Genomic DNA, 24,968 nt, shown 5'->3' with positions numbered 1-24,968 from the left:
CAACATTTGTTTGTCTTGCCTATTCTGGGGTATGCATTTGTTGCAGGATAGAGCTGTGATACTTGCGTTGCACTTGTAACATTCTTTCCATTACATTTTCACATTTGATGGTCAGTTGTGTCACTGACAACAGTAGTACACAATACACATAATAATCGTGGTTTTAGCATACCATTGCACACTAATCGACTCAAGTCCATTACTGCTACTAGTGAAAACATTAGTTTAGTGTAAATTATAAAATCCCAAACAAGGGTGCTTTTATGTTTGAGATTATTACTTTTTATAAATGTTGATTTGATGTTTTATTGTGCATACTTAAGGCATGTTTTAGATGTGAAATATCAAATATGAATTTTCACACAAATGAGTGCTATTTAAACATTTACAGAAAACCAATATAGTTCAACAATTGATACAGAAGAATAAATTAAACAAAGCAGAGGTATAAAATAGTAAATGATTTTCATCATCAATGATTACCCATCATGATGCTTTCTTGTAAACGGTGAACTGTTTTTTGTAAATTTTTGGGAAAAATATTTTAAAACACGTGTACCAGTCAATTCAGCGACAGTGTGGGAATTATTATACATTTAGACTGCCCGTATGTTGCTTAACTGTTCAAGATACAAGGAGACAAAAACATAGTGTATGGGTATTGTAAAATTGATAATGGATAAATGATTATGTTATAGCTTCTTTAAAGTTTAAAACTTTTTAAAATATATTTATATTATCATACAGAATTGAAAACACTTGTCAAGAGGTCCCTAAACATCAACTGAACTCATGAGCTTGGGTTAAGACCAGATGATCAAAGGATACTTCATTGGAACGCATAATTTGTATCTTTGAGGATGATCAGTATTTGGCATGTAATAAATATTAGTGTTTGCTCTTACATCATAAAGATGCAGTGATTTAGTCAGGTTTTGTGGAATGCTTTGTGAGTCATTATATTATGATATATCGATAGGTCTCTTTCATAAGGGTACCCTTTAAGATGCTTACTAATCATTACTTCACAAATGTCATTCATTTAATTTTGTTTGCATGCCATATTTGCCACCACATATACTTTATTACTAATTACCATCGTTTTTTAAAAACATTATAAAACAATTTATTAAAAGCCATAAACCTAAAATGTCATTACACATATATAGATATGGTAAAAAAGTAGAATTCAAATTAGACCTTGAATAGCAATACTTGCAAAAGCTTTCTTATATGAAGTGAGTTCATTTTACCACTCTAGTAATAATAGGAATAACATGGCAGACAAAACATTCCTCTCAATTAAATATTGAGAGATGCTACAGATTCCCGATGTTCCATGCTCTTTGCAAATACTGAGTGAGAATAGGTACATGAGATTTGTAGGCAAAGTTGAAGAGTTTATGCTTCATACTATATAGTTATTCAGCATGTGTTTCAAACATTTTTATCTGACACACCTGTAAGATGGGTGCATGTACAAAAAGTCACAAAGCTCTACAAAATACAGTTCCACAATAGAATAGGGTTCTTATATTTGTTCTCTTACTTAGGCGTGCTCTGCTAGTCCATATATCTTAGTGCTCGCTATTGGAGCTACAAGCTGAATTAGCAGAAAGTGAATTGATATTTTCCTCTGAAAATGAGAAATACTTGGACTTTATGAAATAATAGATCTAGACCAAATATGTAGCAGTATGTGAGCGATAGTATGCGCAATAAGGTATGGGAGAGTGGCTAAGAATTTTGAAAGACTCGCTAGCGTGGTACTGGAATTGGAAGGCAGCAGACCTTCAGCATAAGGGCAGTACTGTGCTGCACACTGTGTCCTTGGGAAAAAAGGACTATTAGTATTTCAGTTAATCACATTGCTGTGTCAAACTGTAGCATTACACCTGTTTCTCCAAGAGCCAGTGCCTTAAGAGACATCTGCTGTGTAGCCGATTTAATTTCACAGCCATCACATGACCTTGTTTGATCAATCAGATTACTCAATTTTTCTCACGTGACATTATAACTCCCAGCATTTCTTTGCATGCCATCTGTCATAACTGTGATGACAATCCTGATGCAGTCAATTGTTCTCTGAACCTGATGTAGAAAATAACTGTTTGCAAAATGAGAAACGAATTTCTACACTCCATCAAAACAGACCAGTATATTCTTATTCACCTGTTTGTTTCTGGCAGGGATGAGAAACAACAAACATTGTAATAAGTTAGAGTATTTTGTACCATTCTTCTACAAAGCACCTTAATTCTAGCATTCTTATTATATATGTTGCACCACACTACTGTAGAACGTAGCAGCAATTCAGATATTTTAGTGCAGCAGATGTGTAGCCTTTTGGGACTGAAAGCAATTCAAGTCCACAAGGATCCTTATTATTTTGCTTAACCAGCAGGCAACATTAAACGGGATTTAACCATGACTAACATTTTGTTGGTAGAGTATGAACAGCTTCCACAGAGTCATGCACAAAAATTACAATGTATATTTACACTCATTATTTTTAAATCCTTATTCATCCTGAACAGTCGCATTACCATATAAAGTGCAGCAAAAACAATTTTATGTGCTATACCCTTTATGAAAAAATGAGTTTTTATAATACAAGAAAAACTCCTACCCGCAGGAGCGACTGGGACTCATCTTTTGATTTCTCTCCAGACGCAGAAAACTGTGGAGTAAGTGATCCAGATTTTTCCCCTCCACCTCCTCCTTCTCCAGGTGACAACCCTTGAAGGAATCCCTTGGCCTCAACTGCTAAGCCATACACTGGCCGGGCCAGATGGGCAGCCTCTACATTTGGACTTTCCCTCGAAGGCTTTGGCTGCTCTTGGTTAACAGACACAGTGGTCAGAAGACCCAAGCCCACCTGTGTGTATGAGGGGCTCCCTCTCATGATATCGGCTCCTCTCCAGGACACACTCCGGATATCATCGCCAGAGCTGTCGGACCAAACTTTCTCCCTGAGGACTTCTTTTTCTTCCTGTTTTTCTTTCTTGACCGTCGTTTCAGAGATGGCTTCTCCTGTTTTGGAATCCAAATTGACCAGACTATACACCTTCAGGTCAGATTTTGACTCTTCCTTGACGAGAATGGTGCCATGACACTCCCCTCCATTGGGGAGATCAGACTCCTGGCAATGCACGGTGTTGAAGTGCTCCAGCAAAGACTGTGTATCTAAAGCCGTAAAACTGCACTGGCGACATTTGTAGCAGTTGTGCGCTCGCCTAATAAATAAGGGGGAAAAAAGGGACATTTAAATACATTTATCTTTGTTTCCTATGTTTAGCAAGTCAATACATTCCTAGCAGATAAACGTTTATACAGTGGAAGAATGAGCTACAACACTATCAGGTAGAAATCAACACATTGAGATTTTCAAACAGTGTTCAGTTTTTCCAAAACCTCATCTGATACTCAACAGACCGACATATCTAAAGACACTGTTCATTATATTTGTGATGTCAATGCTAACAGTAAATGTCTTTCAGAGGCAACTGTAACAAGTTGCACTTTTTGATACCAATACTGTTAGAAAACCATGGTTTCGGGAGTCCTCTTTATGACTAGCCTATAACTAAAACACCATGGATGCTTCACAGAAGTCAGGATTCTTCTTCCAGCAAGTCATTCTTCATCAGAATGAGTCTTCCCAGTTTCATCAATGTTGTGAGGTGATGGTGGTGGAGCTGCCAGATGTATCCTATGCACGTGCCAGTGACTGGAGAAATCCTACCACCCAATGCTAACACTTTTCTTGCAATCCCCCAATCTCCTTTTGCAGCAATTTCTATTGGCTTAATTTTATTGTAATTGCATTTACATAGTGCTTACTATCCCTGACAAGGCGCCGAAGCGCTTTGTGGCGAGTAGCACGCCACTCCGGAACCCAAAATGGATAGTGAAATTTGAGTTCATTTGAGCGGCACACATGCGAGTCTGTAGGTTGGATTGAAAAGTATAATGGGGGGATAGAAGAAGGAAGAGTCTAGAAAGTGTTTATTGGGAGATAATAGTAGTAAGATTAGGTTTGATATGAGTATAATGAGAGATGGAGGAGGGAGACTCTCTAGTAATGGATTTGGGAGATCATAGTAGTAAAATGAGGTTTGGTATGAGTCAAAGGAGGGATAGGTGAGGGAAGAATTTAGATGAGTTGTACGGGAGATCATATTATTAAAATGAGCTTTCGGAAGAGATGCAAGGAGAAGAGAAGGGAAGAGTCTAGAAAGGGTTATTTTGGAGATCATAGTAGTAGAATGGGATGAGTCAGAGAGTGGAGGTAGAGGATATATTGAGAGAGTTATAGGGTTAAATATACGGTAGTGCATTGGAGACAACATGGCTAAAAACACATTCTCAAAGACATTATCTCTCGCATAGTGAGACCTACTGGCTTTCCCAATGCTTGTTTTAATTTAACTTTATATATACCATTGAATTATATGAGGCAACTGTCTAGCTTAGCTTCTCTAATTTTCTTAAGAACAGCCAGAAGTGGGATATTCACTGCCCACACATCTACTTTCATAAGTAGAAAGGTCTTTCAAATGAGGTGGGAAAGAAGACTGATAAACAGTAATGCATTTATGAAGGAGTAGACACCTCTTCATAGGACTTCAGGGGACAAGGCAGATTCTTGAAAATCACCCTCTGTTGATCGAACAGCATCTTCTGGAGTAAATGTAAATGTAAATGTAGTTGAGCTTATATAGCGCACAGCTACCCGCAGAGGGTTTCCCGGCGCTTGCTTAGGGAACCCTTCCTGGTATTCCCCGGTGAGATAGCAGGGTATCCACAAGGTGAAAGTCAGGCATCCCGCTGCGAGGGGCCGTTGTGGAGATTAAGCAAGCTATTGCCCAGAGTCGCAGAGTGTGAACCCGTGTGTCGAGGAGGCACCGGAGCGAGAATCATCGAGTCCGTGGAATTTTTAGCCCAAGACCCGCAGAGGCGGGGAATTGAACCCTGGTCCAGGACCGATCTCAGCTTCCGGATCTGCTGCCTCTAACCCCTGAGCCACACTTCTCCAAGTGAAGATGGTATGATATTCCCAAGTGAGAGAAGATGGTGAAACAGCAGTTGTCGAAGGATGAAACACTCTAAAAGACAGCCTCGTGAAGTTGAAATGACCATGCATTAACCTTTCATAGAAGGCATGTGGTGGAAACTAGACTTATCCTCTGAGGGCAAACAAGGATTTTAATCTCACCCTTCTTAGTCCTAAAGAAGACACCTTCCATGTTCCTCAGCCTCATAATTGACAGTCCCCAGGAACTGAAACATCTGAAGTATAATTACCCAAGAGCCCTGTCACAGAAACCCAGCAGCCACCAGACTAGCCTGCCTTCAGCTTCTTGGCCAATCCTCTACATGACTGGATCAAATCAAATTTTTCCCTGAGTGGAGGGTCCTGGGGATGAATGTTCCTGTCCAATTCCAGATAGATAATCTTTTCTAAATGGTAAACAGTTAACACTCATAGGTCTTTCCTGGATCCAGAGGCACTCCATTATCCTCTGAGCCAGAGATGTTAACCTTTCCAGCCAAGGATGTGTCTTCCAGCTCTGGAAGGATGATCGGGAGAAATGGCTTTAGGACAATTCTGGCTCCAGCATCCTAACCTAGATTTTTAGAACATCTGATATCACCATTAAGTCCGATTTTTTTAAAAAAAAAGTAGAAAACAACTATGAATAATTTTTATAGCCTATTACTACATGGAGGTGTAAAATAAAGATTTAATCCGACATGGCATATTCAAGAGAAGTCTATGCCTAAAGATATGAATGCTGGAAAGTACCAAGCATTACATGAGTCCACCTACTAGATATTAATTAGAGAAGTAAGCACATATCACTATGGAGCAAATGCTCATACCGCATAAGGAGACTACAGCGATTAACAAATATAAGACAATAAATACATTGTAAGCAGATGTATATGCATCACATAGCTTCACATAGCTCCCTGCCTGCTGCAGGCAAGAGAAAACTATAAAACGAAATAGTGCACGGAGGCTGTAATTAAAGCCTACCGAGCAACACCACATGTAAAAGGGGGTGTCCGCATGGGAGGTTACAAATGAAGATAAGGCAGTACTAAGGAGGGACTAACAAGCCTATTAACGAATCAGAAGCCAGCAGTTACGAAGGACAATGACACAAGCCAATGAAAAATATGGGCGGAGAGTGTGCGGGGCTTCAAGTCCATACTCTTATACAGCAAGCCTCACAGAACAGTGCATGCGCTGCCCAGGCTCGACCTAAAAAACAATAATGGACCCTTCAAGAAGAGAGCACATGGTTTAAAAAAGAAGTTGGCCCCTAAAGGATTTCCATGTATACAATGTAATTCACTAGCTAGATGCTAACTCTTTCTGCTATGCAATTAACTAAGAACTCAGATTGGTAGGGCAGCAACAGTTGGTTAACTCGAACTTTCTTAGTTAGCGAATGCAACACATACTTATTCTCATTCCCAGAAAGGATATTTGATGGTAGGAGGTATTTGCTTAGTGCGACTGGAATTAGTATTGTTTATTAGAGAGGTGTAATTTGACCATTCTTCAGGATTACAGGAAATAAACATTATTTATCATGAGAGAAGACAACGCGTTATGGCTGGTCTCTCGAACAAACCAGGAGGAAGACAATCACCAACAAATTATTTGGGCATCATGTCAGGGACTGGTGTGTTGCTTCAGACAGACTTAGAAACCAGGGTATTACAGTATGAATAGATGACCTGTGTTAGATACAATAAGACAGTGGCAAGTACAAGCAGGCACATGTATTAGTCAGTAATAGCTAGTACTATCCTATTAAAGGTTTACATTTAAGAGGTACAAATCATCAGTCAGTGCATGTCCTACCTGTGTGTTTGCAAAACAGAGACCATTTGTGACTGGTGAATGCACTACATGCCCCATGATCGACTAGAGTACCTGGTATACTTAATCACTATCCTAAATAAGCACAATAAAATATTTGAAGTCACGTGCCTTTAGTTCATGTATGTTAGTGACTTGAACATGTAAGAACCCAATTCTTAAACATTTAGGCCCTGATTACAAATTATACAATATTGGTGAGGTGCAAATGCAAATGTTAAAAACAAATATATGTTACCAAGTGGTACCAGTACAGTGCAATTATTAGCTAAACAGGTAATGGGGAATAACACTGTGAACCTGGATTCAATAGGAGTATAATCCACATATTTACAACTGCATTGTTTAACGGGGATGCTAAAGGTAAAAGAATGAATGAAAACAAGGTGCCTCAATGAGTCACCAACATGCTCTACACATAACTTAAACTTGGAAAAGGATTTCAAATATAGCCCAATTAAACTACACCTGCGGGAATGGGGAATGTTCTGTAAGCTAAATTCTGTAAGGATAATTACAAATTAGTCTATTAGAAATAATCTAGAGTATAGTTAGCAAGACGATGGAAGGCCTCATACTTAGGAATGTGATTATTTTATTACGGAAGCACAGTTACAGGCAGTAAGTAACAAAACACAAATTGAAGGGGTCCTCAAGCGGAATGTGATGAGGGCCCCTGAAGTCTCCCATATCTCACAGATATCCATAGGTTTTAGATTGAATAGGGGCCACCTGCACCCCAGGGGTTGCATTACACCCCCTGATTGCAGGACCATATCCTGCTGCAGAATGGATCTAGACTAGACTGACAGGACAATGATATATTGAAGGCTACAACCTGCTATGTTCATCAGTAGATGCCAGGGATGGTGGTAACACAGGATTGTGCGGGCTGGGTTCCGGCCATACAAGATGCTGGAAGAGCCATGCAGAGTGTCAGCAAACCATTCAGAGTGCTGTCTGCCTAACTCGGTGAGAAGAGGATCTATGAGAAGGGGAGCAGAGGAGTTATAATTTTTATCCTTAGAGGCCCCTTCTTGCTCGCAGGAAGTTTCAAAGATGGCTGCAAAGGACTACTGATGCTGCCTATCATTTTTGATTAAAAAACAGGAAGAAATTAATTTTGAGTGATGATAGAAAACATGGTCCTGATTGATAATTTTTTTTAAGATGGAATGTCTATGCTTAGCTATGTAGATTTATCTTCACAATATTTTTGTAGTTGATATTCCGACTACAATGTTTTTTGAAGCAAAATATTTTTGTGGTCGACTTGTTGACATCCAGTCGAGCATACCAGCAGGTATCATATGCACTTGAAACAGAAGAATATCTGTCAGATACCTATAATTATGAGTTAGCCCGGAAAGATTGATATTCCCACCGGAGAATAAGGGGATTACGCCTTGTAAAAGTTGGGAACAGCTGCAAAGTCATACCTTTAGGGGTATCCACTAACATCTGCGGTTCATTTCCTACAATAAATACACACCTAATTCCACATCTAAAAAAGGTACACTTTAGGCAATACCGTCTGGGTGCACAGTGGGATAAAACACCACAGCTTATTTGTCTAGGTGCGAAAGAAAGGTTTACACTGGATTGGAAATGTTTTCCATATAGAGGAATAAAGAACGCAGATACATACACATATACACCTGTCCTCTAACTTACAACTGTGGGTTTAACACTTTGCCAGAAATTTGCATTCATAAATTGATTGCTGACATGATTGCATACATCTGGAGTGGTGTGGTGTGGCTCACTTGGTTAGAGGCGGCAGACCCGAGAGCAGAGAACGGGCTGGGACCAGGGTTCGATTCCTGACGTGGCAGGGTCTTGGACCAGTATCAGCGGATTCGATAATTCTCGCCTCGGTGCCTACTCTATCCAGGGACCACACTCGGTAACTCTGGGCATTAAGCTTGCCTCATCTCCACAACGGCCCCTCACAAACGTCAGGGATGCCTGGCTTCACCTTGGAGACTCCCAGGAGGAACTATCTCACAGGGAAAGCCAGGACGGGTTCCCCAGCGGTCTATAGCGCTACGAGGCCTGCGGTGCGGGTAGCAGTGCGCTTTACAAGACACACTTTCACTTTCATCAGTGAGATCTGAGAACTGCATAGGAATAGAAAATTAATCGAATCTGCATTTGTAGCCAATAAAAAACAATTTACCCAATGTAATCACTCATGCCCTAAATCTCAACAGAACGAATAGGAGGATGGAATGGTGAGTCAACTTAAAGGACATAAAACATTAAAAACATTAGAAGAGGCAGAGAAAATTGAGCATTTTAGGGTGTAGAGGTTCAATATAACACATGCACAAAACGAGTCAGTCTGCTCTATAGTAGCAAGAAAGGATTGCCAATGCATGATTGGAGGGGAGCAGCATTTTACTCTCCTTGGCACCAAATCTTTGAAACAAAGTTTGCTAGCACTTGGCAGGTGGCATTATAACCACTTGACACTGGTACAACGTTTGATGATTGGGCCCTACTAGTAATGAGAAGGATTCTTTATTGTATTCATGGCCGTGGCTGACGTTAGTACATTACATTTTGTGATAGCTTTCTAACTTCATGATTCTCAAGCTTATGTTCATCAATATGTGAACAATAAGAAAAAGTGGGTGGTGGAATTAGGAGATATTTGTGTGTGATTGTTCAGTACCATCTACACAACCCAAACTTTTTAAAAACGATCTCTGGAAATTAATGGGCTCAAATTGGCTTCTAATAAACCTTTTCACAGAAAAATAATCAGATGTCTTGAAATTGATTTAGGAAGTCCTGGGACACCAGTTGAACTATGGAGTAAATCTAAAAACCATAGAGGTTACAAAGAAACATGATGTGAGGTACCCAACTTGCACTTATAAATGAGAAATGTAGGAGTTTGTGGATGACCTCAATGCATAGGGATTCAGCAGATTTTCCATTACCAAGCACAATGTAGTACTTCTTCAACATGTATGGGCTGAAGGGAGCTCGACATAAGAGACAGAATCGACATCTGCATATAAGAAAAGATGTCCTTATAATACACATTTGGTCAGTTAAGCAAATCTAATAATGTTCATAATATAAATGGCATATATGTAAAAAGAAATGGGCATAAAATTCAGGAAGTTATGGCTATGTAGTTAATTACTATTGCAACGGTTGTAGATTTTAGGACTTACATAATAATTATAAGGCCCCTTCAAATCAAGCTTGTAAGCAATTACAAATGTATTTTATAAGGATCTTCAATGTACTCTCTAAAGACACCTTCTCCAGATGCATTACCAAGTAGTGTCCTTTAAGTAGCATACTGAATGCATGTATTTCTCTTTATGTTCTAAGAAAACATACCCCTGTTTGGAAAACATTCAATTAGTGCTAACTGCCACAAAATAAACATGTAACATACAAAATACATAACGGGTAACTTAGAATATGTTCATATTTTTCTATCTCCAAATGCTGGTGACATTTACAAACCACTGAGCCTTTGACATTACTGTGTATAGGATAATATGAAGGGGTTCTGTGACATTATATAGCATGCCAGTGATAATACATTTGGCCCAATAAGATCCAGACATTTATTATTATAATGCAGTGGTTTTGTATCTTCTGGGTGTTCTGGACCTTGAACATGCGGCTCAGTACTGCTTCACAGTATAGGACTATGCAATGATACTTCTCTGGGGCTTCGTAAATACCTATGCTTATTCACATGAAAGAATAGTGCAACATAAACCATATATGCAGATTTGCAGATAAATGCTCTTTATTACCACTGTTAAGTCCACAGCCATGACTCACTCTTGTGATTCATGACCGTGGAGAGGTTTTTGTAACATTTTTGTACAATTTAAAGGAAAAAACTCTTTGCTTTGTCAGAAGAGAACATTGGGCCTGACTAATAAAAAAAAGTAAAAGTAGGTGCAGAGGTTTACAACTCTACTTAAAGTTACTTTTACACTTTTGTTCATTTAAACATATTTCCAGCAGCACACTTGCAATTCCACTTCAGTTGGAGGTTTTCAGGCATACTGTTTGGGATTTGATGCAACATATTCCTCAGATTTCAAGTTCCCTTTTTTTCCATTTCCACAGGGAAAATATTTTTCCATATGGATAAACAGCTTCTCTTAAATTTCCTGCAAGTTTTGAGGGGATCTACCTTCTTCAGCCCACTAACCACCTCTCCACTCCTTATGCAGGGTTTACTATTATGTACTTCTAAATTCTTGTGGCATAGGATAGCACAGTAGTAACAATATTTACTGCTGTCAGGCATCCTTCTGTGAAATACATCACTGTAATAATTTAAATGCCAACAAATAAATAAGAATTATGGAGACTTCGTTAAAAAAAGGCATTTTTCTCATAGTTCAGGACACTTATCTTCCTTCTGTGCACAGTGTTCTTCCAGTGGATGTAATGTTTGATATCCTATAAGGGGTCCTATGTGAGGAAAGTTTTATAAGTCTATTAAGTGTACTGGTAACCGGGAGACCTCATGCTCTGGAAGGGAGAAGGATGAGGTATAGAGGGTGGGAGCTCAGTCTACCGTGCTGTGCAGCTAGAATAAACATGGATAATGAGTTCCTGCTGTCTGTGTGTCATTATGTTCCATGCAACTTGATATGGTGTCAGAAATTGCAGGAAGTTACAAACTTGACTCCCACGTTTCTTGCAGACAGCGCCTTGGACCTCCCAAATGATTTGCTCTACAGAAAGTGGACACATTCAAACCGGATTACACACGTCCTTCCGCTGCAGCATGTCTAGTCTGTAAAGATGTGTGGCAAGAATATGACAACTTCATCAGAGCAAGCCTACTAAACAGACTGCAGGGAGAAACAAGTAACACTGTTTGGGTTTACATTCCACCGCTTTTGACTCGCGGAGTAATACATAAAACAGTGCGCTTTGTCTGCCTCATTGGACAATGCCTGTGAACTTGGTATGTAAAATAGTTTACCACTGTCATGGATCCGTTGGGGTAGATATTCATTTTAGACAACAGTTACTATGCATATCATCATTGGCAAATAGGTCTTTAATTGTCTGGCCAAACTTTTTTTATTTTATATGTAGTGCTAACTAAATGTTAAACTTCCTTCATTTTTACATACAATTAAGTCATATCATGCTACCTCACATATTTTAGATAAGGCTCCGCGTTTTGGGGTGTTTTTTGTTTTCTTCTGCACTTAACTATTTTTATATTTCATAACTGTATCAGTTTTGCCTCATTTATTTTTTACTGGTTGAAAACAATAAGTTGCAACTAGTCTATTTCCATGTTATTGTAAGTAATAAATGTACACTGGCAGTTCGATTATAATGTGCTTTGCAGTGAAAAACATTACCATTGTAGTACTGGAACATGGGCACACCCGAAGTTGGTAAAGCATTATTAGGAACCATTTTTCTGTTTTAGCACCCTATCTTGTCAATGTTCATAGCAATTGACCCACCATCATGATTAACTGCATGGGCAGGCCCTCGAAAAAAAGCTCACATTTCAAAATTGTTCCTTAAAAAAAAAAAAGAATTGATTCTTTTCGGCCCGATATGTAAAGGTCCTTAATAAAGCAAAACTCAGAGGTCGCAATTAAAAATAAAGACAGTACAACAACCAAACCAAGGTACTTTAGTATCCAAACGAATTCTGAAACATTATGGGGGTACCTTACTTGCATATCTAACAAAACTAGGCAGTAGTTTGAGGGTCCATCTAGCTACAATTGATGAAACGTGAAATTATGGTATGTCTGAAGCAGCCTGGACTGGTAGCGCAAACAGCAGATATAAAACGTGGCAACATTTTTACAAGTTGCTTTCAGAAGTCATGGGTTCTAGTATTTAATTTAAAATGGCGAATGAAAAGCCTAAGGAACTGTCAGGACATTGCTGTGGAAGGGAGAAATGTATATTGAAGGTCAGAGACAGGAATGAAAAACATGAGGCAAAGCCTCGAAATAGAAAACAGGTTCAGAGATGAGGGCATGCTTAGGAATCCTATGTGGACTAAGGGAGACTACCGAAGTGAGCATGTAATAAAAAAGAATGAAGACTGGGAAATATTGGCATAAAGCAAATTGCTTGATGAATATCTAGGGCAGCATTGCAAGGATAGATTAGAAATGTAAAAGTGAGAGGACTGCACTATCCAAATCACTAATGTAAGCAATGTGAAGAAGTACATAGCAATAAAAAACACCAGTACAGATGTGAAGGTGAGAGAGAGCTCAGAAGGAGCACCAATCTTACTGGCTAGTAGTTAGGTTCTTCATTTGCTCCCTAATATTTGATCTCACCCTAAAGTTTATACCACAGGTCCCACACTTTTTCTTTTTTTCCATTTGTTTTTTGGGTTTGATAACAAAGCAATGTGCACTCGTTTTGTACTTCTACAATCAATGTACGCATCCCTCCTTTTCTGTGTTATCATCCCGTATTTCTTTTGCCTTTTGCTGGACTCTATATTTTCTCTTGCATTGAAACCGCATGCACTTCAGCACTGCTAACCAGTAGTACAGCAACTACTGTGCCATCTAGTGCAGCGGTAGTGAAAACATGGCTACAGGCCAACCCTGGTAGCCTGACTGAAATTCAAACTGTCAAAATAAACCCTTTTGACAGGTCAAAACTCTTGCTTTAAATGTTAATAAGTCACCCCTATGTAGGCCTTCTATTCCACAAGGCAGGGTGCATGGTTTTTAAAAGTAGGACATGGAGAAATTGAATGTAAATAGTGACTAGCACCCAAAAGCTATCTTTCGCTGTGGCAGGCCTAGCTGTCCTATGTAGAAAACCAGAGTACCGATTAAAATCCTAATACTCTATCTCAGAAATGGAACTAGTAACAACAATAATTAAATTCCCAATGTAATAGTTAATAAAGTTATTAAAATCCATGGCGCATATGTATCGAAAAAGACTTTTGCGATTCTCAAATTGCGATTTTAGAGAATCGCAATTAAACGCAATGTATGTAGGATTTGCTAAAAAATTTGTGAATCCTACATATTCCTTATTTGCGAATCGCAAATTGAGATTCGCAAATAATGAATACCTTCCCATTCATTCCTAAGGGCTAGGAGACCCATAGGAATGAATGGGAAGACATTCTCAATTTGCGATTACCAATAAGAGAATTGCAAATTGAGAAGGCAATTTCAAGGGTGCAAGGGTGTCATAAGGACACCCTGTTGCAACACTGAAATGAGCATGTGTGCACATGTGGTGCACATACGCGCCACATGGCACTTTGAAAAATGCCAAAAAGTGCATTTTTCTAAGAAATCGCAACTTACCATCAACTTAAAATTGGTGGTAATTTGCGATTTCTTAAGGAGAAATCACACAACTTGGGTGCTTTCTACATTGCATTTAAGGATTCGCAAATTGCGATTCCTTAAATGCATTCTCAAAATAGGGAATCACAAATTTTGCGATTCCCTATTTTGCGAGGGCCTTTTGGGATGATACATCCCAAAAGACTTTTTCCTGTTAGCAACTAGGCCGATTCTGAGAATCTGCCCGTTTGCGAACGGGAAATGGGCTTCATACATATGGCCCTATGACACTAGCTAAATCTTTTTTTTTATAAATGTTAAGAAAACAAACTTTGAGAAAGTTAACTTTTTACCTGCCTGTAGTTCCTGGAGACTAAATTGGCATTTAGGAGCAAACACTAGGTAGACCAGACATAACTCATCTGAAACCTCACTGAATATGCAGGGTGAGGGCTGCTAGCATCCTTTTTGACATTACAGTGTCAAACTCAGCTTATGTGTCAAACCCTGCTTGACAGGTCTGTTGTGTTTACATACAACAGTTCGGGACTCAGTTGAAAGGCAGAGAAAAGAATGACAAGACAATTCATGCATATCCAACAGGCTGGTTTCTGAAGAACTCTGCTTTGTCCTAAAAGACTTCTGTTTGTGGGTTTTACATATAACACTGGGGGCACACTTGAAAGGAAGGGAAACAGGATGGCAAAGCACTTCTTGTGTATCCACTGTCTGGTTGCTGTAAACCCCTACTTTTGTTCTATCAGACTTCTGTCACTGCCTTTATTGTGGGTGCATTGGCTGGCCCAGACTAGATTTTCAGTGTTAGATGTGGGAGGACACAAGGTTTACTGTAGCACACTCCTTACACACCCATCCCTCAGAGCCTACGTTTAGTGTGGCCAAAGGCTTTTGCCATCTTGAAAATGTCTAAAGTGGGTAGGATTGTCCCCGAGAAGTTTTATCCCATTGGTTAGGGAACACCGAGGAGTAATTCCTAAGCATTAGTTCTTGCCAAGCATAAATGTGGCATCTCCAGGCACCCACTTCAAAACACTCCTGGAACTGAAGCGCATCATAAGAGGGACTGAATCTGCTCTATGCAACCTGAGAGGAGCCCCGAAGGACTGGACCTTCTCTGTCTTGTACCCAGGACAAAGAAGTGGACTCCAAGGGTTATACGGCTGACATCCCGCTGAAGCCTCAGCTATACATCAAGCCACAAGATGCCATTCTGTCAACTGCCCAACTGATCAGTGACAACTGGACCTCAAGTGGACCCTGCTGTTGGCCTCTGCCTGATACCCTGTGAGTCTTTAAGTGCCTCTCCTGAGGTCCTAGGGGGCTAATAGTGCAGCCCTATAGTGGATTGGAACTTAAAGGACTAAAGTCACAAGGTAAAATCTTTGAACAGGATAAGTCTGGTCAGTGTATCCAACCTGCACTCCATCACGGTTAGCATCAAATTGCACCTAGGCGCTGGTTTACAGTGAATATTGGCTATCATTGTTCTGCTAGTTCTAGGCACTATTCCTACTTAAAACTTTGTTAAAAAATCATATCGCCAGTAACCCTTATTGGATTTTTGTCAGCTTGGTATCATTTTGTTAATTAAATCTTCTATTTTTCTAATACAGCTTGGGAATTTTATTGTTTTGCATTTCGACTTTATGACTGTTTGGCAATTAGGAGGAAACAGTAACAAAATGACATATCATGTATATAATTTAATCTGTAAAGTGTGACTATTAAATTGCCTTGCTGTTCTGATACAAAGAGCGGAGCCATTACCGTAGTCCAACTAGGGTAAGCTAAATCCTGTCTTGGGATCAATACATGTATTTACGTATATGCATGTTGTGAACACTTATTTTTCATTATCACGTGTGGGTCTGCAGTGAAAATGTGTCACTCACTTATTTGTCCCAATTGATAAAAACTTCCTCATTATTGAATGCTTGCTTTGTCTGTTGTTGCCAAATCCATACATTACTGGAAACCGTAGCATGACATTTAGAGACCTAGGTTAAGTTTATATGCCTCTCATTTAGAAAGGGAAAAAATTAAACACCTTCTTAAATGATACAATTAGAGAGGGAAGGTCCTGAAGAAAGTACATGGCCCCTAATTTTTGGGTATCCAATAGGTTTGAAACATATTGGTCTTTGTAAAACGTTTTGAATTATTCCACCAAAAAGTTTTAGTCCTACCCACTGGGGACCTTAATAACATTTTCTCTACAGCCATGAGGTAGCTTTAACAGTTTCCCTCTCTACATCATCCAAACATCACACCCTCACCAGATCATTGGGGTCCCCAAGTTCACTGGAATTGACTTCTTATTTTCCACCCACAAGCGCGACTCGTTGGATCAGGGGAGAAGCCCACATTGTTGTTCCTTCCCACAAATGTGAGGAGGGGCCTTACGATGAAGCATGCCACCTCTGAGTTTCTATATCTGAATTTGACAACCCAATTCATTGACAAATTCAAAATTTATTCTGAAAAGAGATGGCCACCAAAATCATTGACACCATTTTCTTAAAAATAATTTGTCAATTTTGCATGAAAATTGTGGTTTTGAGTTTGTTAGCCTTAAGTGATATACTTTAATTATAAATTCCACAGCAACTCTCAAAATATTCCATTCATTCTGGCTTTCTCTTTGTACAGCAAAATATCGTGGAGTGTGGTCCTTATGGAGATTCTGGCGTGGTCTTGTTTATATGTTTATTTAACTGCTCAACTGTTTTGGATTTATGTTAACATTGTAAACTTTGAGGATATTGCAGAGGCTGGGAAGCTACCAGAAACTTAAAAACAATAAAAAAAATATTATTATTATTTTAGTTCAATACTATAATTGAAACCAAAGAAGGGCGCTACAATTTCAACAGACAGTTTAAGACATGTAAACATTGAGTTCTTCCTCTGGTTTCGCTCCAATTTTGTGGGGCAGGTTGTGTTCAGGTGAATTCTAAAGAGCTGTGTGTGTGTAATAATTAACAGCTGTAGGCAAGACTTTTGGCTGTCAAATACAGACACGTGCCCTGAAAAAGAAAAACTTATAAAAATAAGGCGGCTGAGGAGGAGGATAAAGAAAAAAAGAAATGGATGTAGGATCCATAAAAATATCAATAGAAAGTCCGACAACTTTCCCTAGGACTATGATTAGCAACTTCACATGGTGGAACTTTCAATAGATCTGGGTGCACGCATGGTACAAACAAAATGGTGGGAATGGCCAACTTTGTCTTTGGGTTGGCATGACGCAATTGACATGGTTCCAAATCAGTCCATTCGAATGAAGATTGATCTCTGTCAAAATGAGAAGCACAATTGCTGACAAACATTTATTTGCTTGAAAGCAAAAGGTGTTTAATGATTTTTGCATAATACTGTAGAACTAATAAAAATGTGTCAGAAATGATCTGACAACAAAAAAGAGACACAAATCAAAGGTGCACACACGTCTATCACATAAAAACATATACCATAGTCAAAGTGAAACCAAAAAACAGTAACAGTGGACACTTTAAGCAGATATAAAAAAGAACCATCACCTTAAATGTTGTAAGCAACAAATGTAAAAGCATCTGGCCATAAACTGATTCCCAAATACGGGAGCCCATCTCCAATAGCCCAACTTACCCATAGACCAGTTTCCTTAAACAAGCAGGTGGGTAGTTTTTGATTTGCATAAATCTTCATGTGTGTGGTGAGGAAAACTTTACTATTTCAAATATATATTTGTATTACCCTTTCCTTTCATGGAAAAGATTATTCCATTAAATGTTATTCACTCCTAAACAAACAGTGATAAAATAGAGGCAATTCATGCACTTTCACATGCTATCGAAGCAACTTACCCCTGGATCATTCACGCTATGGTTTAGCAGTTTTGGTAGGAGTGAGGAATGCATTACAATTGTTTCTCAATAGCCACAAAGCTACAACCGTGGTGGTGCTATCTTCGCCTGTACTGCATTTCACTCCTTTTAAGGGGACGGGGATAATGTGCACATTTCTCTAGCACTAACTAGCAAGTCTTGAGAGAGCCTCATTTTTCTCATAACATTTTTTAAGTAGTGGTCTCCGTCCAAAAACGGATAACTTAAACTTAAATGGGGAAAATTAGGAATTGATTGCTCTGCAAAATTAAAATACATACCAACGATATGGCACAAGTATGGGGAGGATCCACTGAACTCTTCCTATAACAAGGTGTTAGAATGGTCTAAAATATTGTCACACGTTATTTGTATGTGTATGCATTCAAAGTGTGTATCACTGACTGAGGATACCCTGCCTGCCAAGATGGCTAACTGTTTTTGGAGATTAATAACAACATTCATCGATTTATTCTCTGAACATAGCTTAGACGAGGTTTCAGGGCAATCAATAGCAATGAGAGTAGGAATAATTTCCTAATAAAATAATCATCTTTAAATTCAAGACTGATATCACAGAGAATGAACCACAATTTGATTGATTATTTGGAGTTCAATTGATTGAGCCTCTTCATGGATACCGCACAGGGTGGGGAAAATATTAATTACATCATGATACAAATCTATTGTGCAAGTTAGGGTGGATGCCTAGTACTTCTGTGAAAAAGTTGAGTTCATGGGTGGGACATCCTTGCTGTGACTTTAGAACAATGATCACATTATCTAATTATATGTGCCAAATTACAGAGAAAGACTAGCATGAAGGGAAATATATGTTGTGCTAAGGTGAGGATATACAAACAGGAATGCCTAGGATCGAGTTAAGATGTAAACTGGTTGGACTTGCCGTAGTTGAAGTTCATTGTGAAGGTGGTACCTTGAATTAGGCCTGTCCAGTCAGTCTCTTCAATGTCCAGGTTGAGCCACTGGTGGACATCATCTGGTTTCCATGGCATCTACTTTCTTAAACTTGACAGTACCACTCAAAACGTCTTGGGTGCCAGTGGCTACCTTGTTGTAACAGTGGCAACATTTCAAACATGCGCGGAAGAGGTCAGAGCCTGGGTGGCCATCCACGACTCAAAACAAATCTATATAGAATGAAGATGAGAAGGTGGGAGAGAGGATTCTTTGGGCACAGCTTTATGGCCAGCTGATTTGGGGCCTCGCCCCAACCAGTGTAAGTGATTACGACTGATCCTCAGTTTTCTCCATCCGTCCATAATTCTGCGTGTACAACTACCAGCTTTTTCAAAATGAAACAGGGCCTTAGGATTTAGAGGAGATTAATGCTGTCAAGTCTGATCAATGGCTGTGTCTACACAGGTGTGGAAAATATTCTGTACATTTATCTTACCAAAGGGTCACTGACATAGACACCAATAAGCAAGAATTCTGCATTCGACTTCATACATAATTTCTCCAGCTACTCCGCTCCTGAAATCCCTGCACTGGCTTCAGATGCCGGTTTGTGAGGCACTGAATGCGATGTGCACTTTCCCAAGGCCCCAACTTTATTTATGAACCACCACTAACCATTTTAACCGAAGGAGGTTGTTGAAAATCGGTTCATTTTCATAATTGTATTGCTATTAGGATTCACTCTTATTATGAACGAATTTTGTTTGACGTTCCGCTAGGAACTCGGTGCTAAAAAATCCTTTGCGGTGCAAGAGCTCTACAAAAAACTTAAAATTAGGAAATGAAATATCTTTGCAACAATAGGAATGAATCTCTGTGTCATGTGCTTCCGATATGTTCTAAGATAAAAAGAGAAGAAAGAGCAGTCTGAAGATGTTGATGCAGGGTTCCAGGATAAGAAGAGTGAACAACATTATATTCTGGGTTCTAAGGAGGCCAGCATCCAGAAACAAAGCAAAGATTTTCTGCATTCCGGAGAGAATTATGGTATCTGTAGAAAAGGGATGAGCTGCATCAAAACTAATTTCGTCAGCACAGAAAAGAATATTATTACCTCAGGGTGGAAGAGAAAAACCAAGAACTACTTTTCACTCTAACGATAACCATCAGTCAGTGTCCAACGACTAAGCTAGGCATAGCGTTCCGAAATTCCTATCATTATCTAAATGCCGACAATGACCAATAGGTATCTTGCCAAAGATACACCTGATATCACCAACACACTTTTGATTAATCCAAATTAAACCCATCCAACCACCTAAACAGTAAAACTACAACTTGTGAAGATGGCACCACAGGACCCTCAAATAGTTACGAAATTAAAATGCACCTTCTATGTGGTTTTAAAAACGATGGGATTTTATATGATTTTGCTGAAACGTTTGGAGAATAAGAGAGAGGGCCGAGAGCAAAAATAAAAAATATCTGAGACATTTATCATACATGGAGCACTTATTACGGATATGGCACTTCGCAATGACTAACGTGATTAGTTGTTGATATTATATTTTGCGCACCATATGCTCTATCCAGCCAGAGATGACAACATTGAATGGATGTTGAACAACCATACAAAAACCACTCTATAATATGGCGTGAGGATCTGCATAGCTTATGTGGCAAATACGAGCTGCCATTCATAGTTAACACCAATAGTCTAGTCATGTATCTCCAACTCAAAACACCTAATAATGGAGAGTGGGCCCTTGAAAAGGAACACGAAGGACAGGTGTCAGTACATAAGAGTGATTGGAAAGAGGTTGTTTATGTAGCTGTGTCCACTGTTTCTATAGTTGTTACCTGTCTGACCACTTACATACGCAATAAAAATTAGTTTATCACTTTTGGAAAAAGAGTCATCCCAAGCCACCATCTGCATGCTTTGCTATTCTAAATCTGGGTATATCATGCAATTATGATAACATTCCAAGTTGGCATTATATTTTGATTTTTCCCCACCCTCTTACCTGTAGTGTCTGGATATCTCTTCTTCCACCTGTGTAACAAAATCACATTTGTTACATGAAAATTCTTTGCTTTCGTGGATGGCTTGATGACCGTCAGATACTTGCAAGGGGTGTACCTCCTGTTTGACATCCGAGGCCTGTGCTGCATGTGCCGTGTCATAGTGAAGGAGGAGGACATCCACATCAGGGGAGGAGAATGGACACTGATCACACTGATGCTTTACCCTCGTGCTCCCTGTCACGCCAGCTGACAGATGCAACAGCAAGAGGGCACAGTGGGAACAGTTGCTTTTCCTGCAAGCGAAAGGATAGGTGATTTCTCCAAGATGTTTTTCCGGGCTGCATAGGCCTCGGGGACAGAACGGACAGTGCTTGATGGTGCATTTGTGAATATTATGGTAATGCTGGTAATGGCGCAGAAGTGGCCCCACCACTATTACTTCTGGTCCATGACTTTTTGAATACCTAAACTCACAAAACTGACAATTGTAGCTTGTCACCATGCCATCCTCCACTGCTTTACTGGAGAAATCCTTCTTTTTTAACAAGCTTAAGCCCTTCTCAGTTTTTGGAGTTAGCTCCCCATCAGCAATTTTGGCCACATCTTGCTGATTAATGACTGATCCCCTGGACAGCTTGTCATTAAAATCTGATGCGAGACCCCCGGACTGTAAGCCTCTGTGCTGTTTGCTGTAATGTTCTAGGAGTTTCAAAGTGCTGGGTGATTCACAACTGAAACTGCAAAACTTGCACCAGTAGTAGTTGGTTTCTTCTGAATTCTTTTGCCTGGAAGAGTCTATTGGTTTGATCGGCACAGAGTAGCCAACTGGTATATCATCTGTAGATCTGACAGTGATCTTGTCCTGCCATTTACCTGAATCTCCAGTATCGCAGGATCGCGGGGAAGGGATGGATTTGTTGTAACTCTTCTCTGAAGATTTACCAAATTCAGAGGGGTGGGCCGCCTTCATTTTGTTAGGGTGCGTCTGTAAAAAGTGTTGCTCAAGTTCTGTCGAGGAGTTTCCCATGTATGTAAAGTTGCAGAATTTGCAGCGGAAGTACTTGGTGTTACCTTGGCAATCTGGAGTTTTACGCCCAATTCCAATAAACGTTCCACCCAATGTAACCTGTGGATGTGACAGAAAAGAGAGGACATTTAGATTTTTAATCACTGAAAAACTAAGAAAAGCATTTCCTCCATTTGGCGTAGTGTTTATAATGTGCATTAGCAGGGCTAGCATTGTAGGCCACATTCTAGGATACATCTGCACAATGTAGTAACACCTCTGTAGTTCTATCAGCCTATGCATAGGAATGATTAGCATGACCACAGATGATAGCACAACCTAGAAAACCCTTACTCTGTGTGAAATTACTGACCTAATAGTAGGTTACATTTCAAAACTATCTTCATAAGAGTCAAAGGAGAAATTGAACCTGCAGGAGGAGGGAGCTCGGAGTAATGTACTAATGGACCTATTTTAAAATGGTACATTTGGCTTATTCCTGATTGACATATTTAACTTGCCTACAAATCTCTAGTCCATGATATAGAAAATGCAATCAGGACCTGAAAGATAAATGCCACCTGTGGAATGCGGCACTTATTTTTCCATTCATGGAGTGGCCCTGTAATACATGGCTTCAGGTCTTCCATGGGTACCCTACTAGAGTTGCCTCAAATCTGCTGTCAAATCTGCCACAATAACCCATTGTGACAGGTGGGGGAGAATCCCTGCCTTTAAATATTAACAAGTCACTCCTTAGTACACCTTGATGTCCACAATTAAATAGCTACAAATAATGTATATTTCATATTTATTAAAAATTCTATTAATTTGTGAAGTTGGATTTTTAATAAATGTTTACAAAAAGTAACTTTTAGGACGTTACCTTTTCCCTGCCAAAAGTTCCTGGAGGCTAATTTGCATTAACCAGCTATGAGCTGCCCAACCACTGCTTGACATTGATTTGGTTTGAAAACTGCTCCCACAGCAGAACAGTGGCTAAGAGCTGGTAACAGGATGGGCTGGATATGGGACATGTGATCCCCATCAGCTCAGGAAGGACAGTTGGAGTGGGCCCCAGAAGTCCATTAACTTGAAAGGGGCAGACGTGAAGCCTGCCCATTCATATTTATGGTAAAAGGAGAGTCGAAGAAGGGAAAGCCTTTGTTCCCTAGGCTTTCAGTAGTCAGGCTGGCTCAGAGCCCAGTGGCAGGGACGCTACACCCAGAACCAGTTTGGAGTGGACAAAGGTGAGGGGACTGCTCATATCCCTGGCATCATCTCCTGGTTGACACAAGGGCTTTTTCAAGGAAGGAAAGGTTAATCCATTTTGGATTTTAGAAGTAAGGTGCGCTGTGTGATTGTTTGCTGTAGGAGACATTGGAATTTCTGAAAACATGGGTATGTTTACCCGAGGGAACTTTTACCCCATTGGTTATGGAGGGGCTTGGAGTCATCCCCACCCACTGGCTAGTACAAATCATAAAGATGGGACCCCAAAAAACCCTCCTCAGGACACTTACTGGACCTGCAGTAGAATAAAAGAGGGCTGGTCACTACTTGCGGTAACCTGAGAAAACCACTGAAGCACCCGACCCACTCCTTCTTGCACCCCAGGGATTAGTTGGCTAACCTCCTGTGAAGCTGCAGAGACCCAACAAGCTTCAAGAGGCTTTTGTTCCTGATGTGATCAGTTGACCACTATTAACTGGACTTACACAGAACCCTCTTGGTGGCCTCTGATGGAGGGAGTCATGGCCCCAAAATGCTGTCTCTAAGATCCTGGGAAACTAGTTGTGAACCAGAAGAGCAGCTCCTGAAACCCTGAAATATTAGGTGTTGCACCTTTTTTGGATTTCCAAGACCTTCGGAGAGTCAGCCTGAAATCACATCTAGGTTCCAGTCTTCCACTTTCATAGACTATCATTCGTGCTTCATGTTTTTTTAGCATATTTTTGCATAAACTAAACTTTAAGATGTATAGCTTCTGTTCCCCCTTAATTGATTTTTCTTTTTTTGGTCTCATTGTTTTTTATTATAATGTACTAATTTGTTAATTTAGTTTGGGGTTTTTAAGGTTTGGTGTTTTGACTTTACTGCTGTTTAGGCATTGCATAAATACTGTACACATTGCCCTATTTTAAGCCAGTCTGCTCTGTGTAAGAGCTACGAGGGCTGAGCTCAGGTTAATTTAGTGAATATTTGGAGTTCACCATGACGATTTTCTTTAAAATTTTGAGGTAAAATGCAAATGAAAACCCTGTATATGCCAGCAACACTAATCGACATTTGACTAAAGAGGGGGTGAAAGTTGTGTTTGAAAGATAATGCCAAATTGTAATCTATAGGCACATATGTCCAGCAACAAATATGCACAATTTGGTAGTGATTGAATATTTAGAGCTCTCCTCACACGGAAGTTTGGAGAAATTAAGTGCCCACTCATGTCTTTTAAATCACTATAAATCAGTAACGGGGTAAAACATGGAAGGATACAAAAACACTTTACCAAAAGAAAATTGAATCTCCACAAAGGTCTTTTTGGAAAATCTTGATTCAAATTATACTTTTTTTTAAATTACATTTTGTCTGCAACATTGGAAAAACTTGTTAGAAATTAAATACTATAATGTAATAAAAGTGTGGGGATCTGCTCCAATAAATGATTGTTAATTTAGTGGTAAAAGGTGCTGACCTAGAAAACATTTGTCAAAGCATAGTGGGTTTAAATGAATGTATGGTGTGGTATTTATGCTGCATGGACACAGCTGAGTAGAAACAGAGACATAAGATCAAGCACATCAGTTGCGGGTTCTCAAAATTTGAATTACACATTGATATTACATTTTCACATATTTACAATTAAATTACATTTAACATATATTACAATTTTAGGCACAAGATTTTCCCAGCATCAAGTGATT

General features: G+C 39.5%; 1 protein-coding gene across 4 annotated transcripts in view; it reads right to left on the bottom strand.

Annotated features, from left to right (window-relative positions):
- Nucleotides 1-24,968, bottom strand: part of TRPS1 (transcriptional repressor GATA binding 1) — a 553,271-nt gene that overhangs the window by 336,730 nt on the left and 191,573 nt on the right. For 3 of the 4 annotated variants that reach the window (XM_078686866.1, XM_078686864.1, XM_078686863.1), the window contains 2 exons: nt 21,038-22,164; nt 2,630-3,236 (listed from right to left, as the gene is read on the bottom strand). In XM_078686866.1, coding sequence (XP_078542992.1) covers nt 2,630-3,236; nt 21,038-22,164 — 1,734 coding nt within the window. The remainder of the gene's footprint in view (nt 1-2,629; nt 3,237-21,037; nt 22,165-24,968) is intronic. The other variant, XM_078686867.1, reaches the window with a different exon arrangement.

Source organism: Lissotriton helveticus, chromosome 4_1, assembly GCF_964261635.1.
Source record: "Lissotriton helveticus chromosome 4_1, aLisHel1.1, whole genome shotgun sequence".
Lineage (NCBI taxonomy): Eukaryota > Metazoa > Chordata > Amphibia > Caudata > Salamandridae > Lissotriton > Lissotriton helveticus.
This window is presented reverse-complemented; position numbering and strand designations above follow the sequence as displayed.